Below are 6,894 nucleotides of genomic sequence, written 5' to 3' on the forward strand. Positions count from 1 at the left end.
GAACAAAGAGATCTGGGAGTACAGATTCATAGCTCCTTGAAAGTGGAGTCACAGGTGGATAGGGTGGTGAAGAAGGCATTCAGCATGCTTGGTTTCATTGGTCAGAACATTGAATACAGGAGTTGGGATGTCTTGTTGAAGTTGTACAAGACATTAGTAAGGCCACACTTGGAATACTGTGTACAGTTCTGGTCACCCTATTATAGAAAGGATATTATTAAACTAGAAAGAGTGCAGAAAAGATTGACTAGGATGCTACCGGGACTTGATGGTTTGACTTATAGGGAGAGGTTAGACAGACTGGGACTTTTTTCCCTGGAGAGTAGGAGGTTTAGGGGTGATCTTATAGAAGGTGAGAGGGGAGAGATACAAAAGGGTCCAGAGGGGCAATTTTTTCACTCAAAGGGTGGTGAGTGTCTGGAACGAGCTGCCAGAGGCAGTAGTAGAGGCGGGTACAATTTTGTCTTTTAAAAAGCATTTGGACAGTTACATGGGTAAGATGGGTATAGAGGGATATGGGCCAAGTGCAGGCAATTGGGACTAGCTTAGTGGTATAAACTGGGCGACATGGACATGTTGGGCCGAAGGGCCTGTTTCCATGTTGTAAACTTCTATGATTCTACGATTCTATCTTCCAGAGTGTGAGAGGACAGTGTCTGACCCACTGTCCCATAGTGTGAGAGGACAGTGTCTGACCCACTGTCCCAGAGTGTGAAAGGTCAGTGTCTGACCCACTGTCCCAGAGTGTGAGAGGACAGTGTCTGACCCACTGTTCCAGAGTGTGACCCACTGTCCCAGAGTGTGAAAGGACAGTGTCTGACCCACTGTCCCAGAGTGTGACCCACTGTCCCAGAGTGTAAAGGGACAGTGTCTGACCCACTGTCCCAGAGTGTGAGAGGAAAGTGTCTGACCCACTGTCCCAGAGTGTAAAAGGACAGTGTCTGACCCACTGTCCCAGAGTGTAAAAGGACAGTGTCTGACCCACTGTCCCAGAGTGTAAAAGGACAGTGTCTGACCTACTGTCCCAGAGTGTAAAAGGACGGTGTCTGACCCACTGTCCCAGAGTGTGACCCACTGTCCCAGAGTGTGAGAGGACAGTGTCTGACCCACTGTCCCAGAGTGTGAAAGGTCAGTGTCTGACCCACTGTCCCAGAGTGTGAAAGGACAGTGTCTGACCCACTGTCCCAGAGTGTGAAAGGACAGTGTCTGACCCACTGTCCCAGAGTGTGAGAGGACAGTGTCTGACCCACTGTTCCAGAGTGTGACCCACTGTCCCAGAGTGTGAAAGGACAGTGTCTGACCCACTGTCCCAGAGTGTGACCCACTGTCCCAGAGTGTAAAAGGACAGTGTCTGACCCACTGTCCCAGAGTGTGAGAGGAAAGTGTCTGACCCACTGTCCCAGAGTGTAAAAGGACAGTGTCTGACCCACTGTCCCAGAGTGTGAGAGGAAAGTGTCTGACCCACTGTCCCAGAGTGTAAAAGGACAGTGTCTGACCCACTGTCCCAGAGTGTAAAAGGACAGTGTCTGACCCACTGTCCCAGAGTGTAAAAGGACAGTGTCTGACCCACTGTCCCAGAGTGTAAAAGGACGGTGTCTGACCCACTGTCCCAGAGTGTGACCCACTGTCCCAGAGTGTGAGAGGACAGTGTCTGACCCACTGTCCCAGAGTGTGAGAGGACAGTGCCTGACCCACTGTCCCAGAGTGTGAGAGGACAGTGTCTGACCCACTGTCCCAGAGTGTGAGAGGACAGTGCCTGACCCACTGTCCCAGAGTGTGAGAGGACAGTGTCTGACCCACTGTCCCAGAGTGTGAGAGGACAGTGCCTGACCCACTGTCCCAGAGTGTGACCCACTGTCCCAGAGTGTGAGAGGACAGTGTCTGACCCACTGTCCCAGAGTGTGACCCACTGTCCCAGAGTGTGAGAGGACAGTGTCTGACCCACTGTCCCAGAGTGTGAGAGGACAGTGCCTGACCCACTGTCCCAGAGTGTGAGAGGACAGTGTCTGACCCACTGTCCCAGAGTGTGACCCACTGTCCCAGAGTGTGAGAGGACAGTGTCTGACCCACTGTCCCAGAGTGTGACCCACTGTCCCAGAGTGTGAGAGGACAGTGTCTGACCCACTGTCCCAGAGTGTGAAAGGACAGTGTCTGACCCACTGTCCCAGAGTGTGAAAGGACAGTGTCTGACCCACTGTCCCAGAGTGTGAAAGGACAGTGTCTGACCCACTGTCCCAGAGTGTAAAAGGACAGTGTCTGACCCACTGTCCCAGAGTGTGAGAGGACAGTGTCTGACCCACTGTCCCAGAGTGTGACCCACTGTCCCAGAGTGTGAGAGGACAGTGTCTGACCCACTGTCCCAGAGTGTGAGGGGACAGTGTCTGACCCACTGTCCCAGAGTGTAAAAGGACAGTGTCTGACCCACTGTCCCAGAGTGTGAGGGGACAGTGTCTGACCCACTGTCCCAGAGTGTGACCCACTGTCCCAGAGTGTGAGAGGACAGTGCCTGACCCACTGTCCCAGAGTGTGAGAGGACAGTGTCTGACCCACTGTCCCAGAGTGTGACCCACTGTCCCAGAGTGTGAGAGGACAGTGTCTGACCCACTGTCCCAGAGTGTGAGGGGACAGTGTCTGACCCACTGTCCCAGAGTGTAAAAGGACAGTGTCTGACCCACTGTCCCAGAGTGTGAGGGGACAGTGTCTGACCCACTGTCCCAGAGTGTGACCCACTGTCCCAGAGTGTGAGAGGACAGTGCCTGACCCACTGTCCCAGAGTGTGAGAGGACAGTGTCTGACCCACTGTCCCAGAGTGTGAAAGGACAGTGTCTGACCCACTGTCCCAGAGTGTGAGGGGACACTGTCTGACCCACTGTCCCAGAGTGTGAGAGGACAGTGTCTGACCCACTGTCCCAGAGTGTGAGAGGACAGTGTCTGACCCACTGTCCCAGAGTGTGAGAGGACAGTGTCTGACCCACTGTCCCAGAGTGTGAAAGGACAGTGTCTGACCCACTGTCCCAGAGTGTGAGAGGACAGTGTCTGACCCACTGTCCCAGAGTGTGACCCACTGTCCCAGAGTGTGAGAGGACAGTATCTGACCCACTGTCCCAGAGTGTGAGAGGACAGTGTCTGACCCATTGTCCCAGAGTGTGAGAGGACAGTGTCTGACCCACTGTCCCAGAGTGTGACCCACTGTCCCAGAGTGTGAGAGGACAGTATCTGACCCACTGTCCCAGAGTGTGAGAGGACAGTGTCTGACCCACTGTCCCAGAGTGTGACCCACTGTCCCAGAGTGTGAGAGGACAGTATCTGACCCACTGTCCCAGAGTGTGAGAGGACAGTGTCTGACCCACCCTCCACCCAGTCCCGTTCTGTTTTAAATATTCCAACTAACAGAGAATGAAATGGTCACAATGGAAGAATGGGGGAGTTGAGGATGAGACTGCCTGCTGACCGTCTCCTCACCTTCAGTGGTCTCCGTGGTGTGGTCGATCACAGGTCTGTTGGTCCCAGGGTCTCCGATCTGCCGCTCCCAGATGTTGGGTCCCGTCGATGTGAACTGACAGCTGTTTGCCTCGAAGGAGCAGAAATCCTGGGTTTCACATGTTCCGCCCACGACAATCACATCATCGATGGCGATATCTCCAGTGCTGCTGTTCTGAGTCGCTTCAAAGATCAACTGTAACCAATCGGGAAGATTGAAGGTCAGTCTCGGACAGGTCAACATGTCTCAAAGGATGAAAGGACAATCAGGGTGCTGCAGCCCACACCCTCAACATCAGTTATAACCGCAGACCAGGCAGAGCAGGACATCAAACCAACACAGGTTACATCTCACCTCACATCCCCATCCACGTGATGCTGTGAGATACACAGTCCCAGGGTGATGGTGTTAGATACACAGTCCCTGGGTGATGGTGTTAGATACACAGTCCCAGGGTGATGGTGTTAGATACACAGTCTCTGGGTGATGGTGTTAGATACACAGTCCCAGGGTGATGGTGTTAGATACACAGTCTCTGGGTGATGGTGTTAGATACACAGTCCCAGGGTGATGGTGTTAGATACACAGTCCCTGGGTGATGGTGTTAGATACACAGTCCCAGGGTGATGGTGTTAGATACACAGTCTCTGGGTGATGGTGTTAGATACACAGTCCCAGGGTGATGGTGTTAGATACACAGTCTCTGGGTGATGGTGTTAGATACACAGTCCCAGGGTGATGGTGTTAGATACACAGTCTCTGGGTGATGGTGTTAGATACACAGTCCCAGGGTGATGGTGTTAGATACACAGTCCCAGGGTGATGGTGTTAGATACACAGTCCCTGGGTGATGGTGTTAGATACACAGTCCCAGGGTGCTGGTGTTAGATACACAGTCCCAGGGTAATGGTGTTAGATACACAGTCCCTGGGTGATGGTGTTAGATACACAGTCCCTGGGTGATGGTGTTCGATACACAGTCCCTGGGTGATGGTGTTAGATACACAGTCTCTGGGTGATGGTGTTAGATACACAGTCCCTGGGTGATGGTGTTAGATACACAGTCTCTGGGTGATGGTGTTAGATACACAGTCCCTGGGTGATGGTGTTAGATACACAGTCTCTGGGTGATGGTGTTAGATACACAGTCCCTGGGTGATGGTGTTAGATACACAGTCCCTGGGTGATGGTGTTAGATACACAGTCCCTGGGTGATGGTGTTAGATACACAGTCCCTGGGTGATGGTGTTAGATACACAGTCCCTGGGTGATGGTGTTAGATACACAGTCCCTGGGTGATGGTGTTAGATACACAGTCTCTGGGTGATGGTGTTAGATACACAGTCCCAGGGTAATGGTGTTAGATACACAGTCCCTGGGTGATGGTGTTAGATACACAGTCCCAGGGTAATGGTGTTAGATACACAGTCTCTGGGTGATGGTGTTAGATACACAGTCCCAGGGTAATGGTGTTAGATACACAGTCTCTGGGTGATGGTGTTAGATACACAGTCCCAGGGTAATGGTGTTAGATACACAGTCTCTGGGTGATGGTGTTAGATACACAGTCCCAGGGTGTTGGTGTTAGATACACAGTCCCAGGGTAATGGTGTTAGATACACAGTCTCTGGGTGATGGTGTTAGATACACAGTCCCAGGGTAATGGTGTTAGATACACAGTCCCAGGGTGATGGTGTTAGATACACAGTCCCTGGGTGATGGTGTTAGATACACAGTCCCTGGGTGATGGTGTTAGATACACAGTCCCAGGGTGATGGTGTTAGATACACAGTCCCAGGGTAATGGTGTTAGATACACAGTCTCTGGGTGATGCTGTGAGATACACAGTCCCAGGGTAATGGTGTTAGATACACAGTCTCTGGGTGATGGTGTTAGATACACAGTCCCTCGGTGATGGTGTTAGATACACAGTCCCAGGGTGATGGTGTTAGATACACAGTCCCTGGGTGATGGTGTTAGATACACAGTCCCTGGGTGATGGTGTTAGATACACAGTCTCTGGGTGATGGTGTTAGATACACAGTCTCTGGGTGATGGTGTTAGATACACAGTCCCTGGGTGATGGTGTTAGATACACAGTCCCTGGGTGATGGTGTTAGATACACTGTCCCAGGGTGATGGTGTTAGATACACAGTCCCTGGGTGATGGTGTTAGATACACAGTCCCAGGGTGATGGTGTTAGATACACAGTCCCTGGGTGATGGTGTTAGATACACAGTCCCAGGGTGATGGTGTTAGATACACAGTCCCTGGGTGATGGTGTTAGATACACAGTCCCTGGGTGATGGTGTTAGATACACAGTCTCTGGGTGATGGTGTTAGATACACAGTCTCTGGGTGATGGTGTTAGATACACAGTCCCTGGGTGATGGTGTTAGATACACAGTCCCTGGGTGATGGTGTTAGATACACAGCCTCTGGGTGATGGTGTTAGATACACAGTCCCTGGGTGATGGTGTTAGATACACAGTCCCTGGGTGATGGTGTTAGATACACAGTCCCAGGGTAATGGTGTTAGATACACAGTCTCTGGGTGATGGTGTTAGATACACAGTCCCAGGGTGATGGTGTTAGATACACAGTCTCTGGGTGATGGTGTTAGATACACAGTCCCTGGGTGATGGTGTTAGATACACAGTCTCTGGGTGATGGTGTTAGATACACAGTCCCTGGGTGATGGTGTTAGGTACACAGTCCCTGGGTGATGGTGTTAGATACACAGTCCCAGGGTAATGGTGTTAGATACACAGTCTCTGGGTGATGGTGTTAGATACACAGTCCCTGGGTGATGGTGTTAGATACACAGTCCCAGGGTGATGGTGTTAGATACACAGTCCCAGGGTAATGGTGTTAGATACACAGTCTCTGGGTGATGGTGTTAGATACACAGTCCCAGGGTGATGGTGTTAGATACACAGTCTCTGGGTGATGGTGTTAGATACACAGTCCCAGGGTGATGGTGTTAGATACACAGTCCCAGGGTAATGGTGTTAGATACACAGTCCCAGGGTAATGGTGTTAGATACACAGTCTCTGGGTGATGGTGTTAGATACACAGTATCTGGGTGATGGTGTTAGATACACAGTCCCAGGGTAATGGTGTTAGATACACAGTCCCAGGGTAATGGTGTTCGATACACAGTCTCTGGGTGATGGTGTTAGATACACAGTCCCAGGGTAATGGTGTTAGATACACAGTCCCAGGGTAATGGTGTTAGATACACAGTCTCTGGGTGATGGTGTTAGATACACAGTCTCTGGGTGATGGTGTTAGATACACAGTCCCAGGGTGATGGTGTTAGATACACAGTCCCTGGGTGATGGTGTTAGATACACAGTCCCTGGGTGATGGTGTTAGATACACAGTCCCTGGGTGATGGTGTTAGATACA

At 51.4% G+C, this 6,894-nt stretch overlaps 1 protein-coding gene across 1 annotated transcript in view; it reads right to left on the reverse strand.

The window, feature by feature from the left end:
• Positions 1–3,724, reverse strand: part of LOC137311633 (apical endosomal glycoprotein-like) — a 90,609-nt gene extending 86,885 nt beyond the window's left edge. Inside the window, exon 1 of the mRNA XM_067978739.1 lies at positions 3,463–3,724. Within this exon, the coding sequence (XP_067834840.1) occupies positions 3,463–3,724 (262 nt within the window). The remainder of the gene's footprint in view (positions 1–3,462) is intronic.
• Between the last annotated feature and the right edge of the window lie 3,170 nt (positions 3,725–6,894).

This window comes from Heptranchias perlo, unplaced genomic scaffold (genome assembly GCF_035084215.1).
Source record: "Heptranchias perlo isolate sHepPer1 unplaced genomic scaffold, sHepPer1.hap1 HAP1_SCAFFOLD_378, whole genome shotgun sequence".
In the NCBI taxonomy this organism is placed as follows: Eukaryota; Metazoa; Chordata; class Chondrichthyes; order Hexanchiformes; family Hexanchidae; genus Heptranchias; species Heptranchias perlo.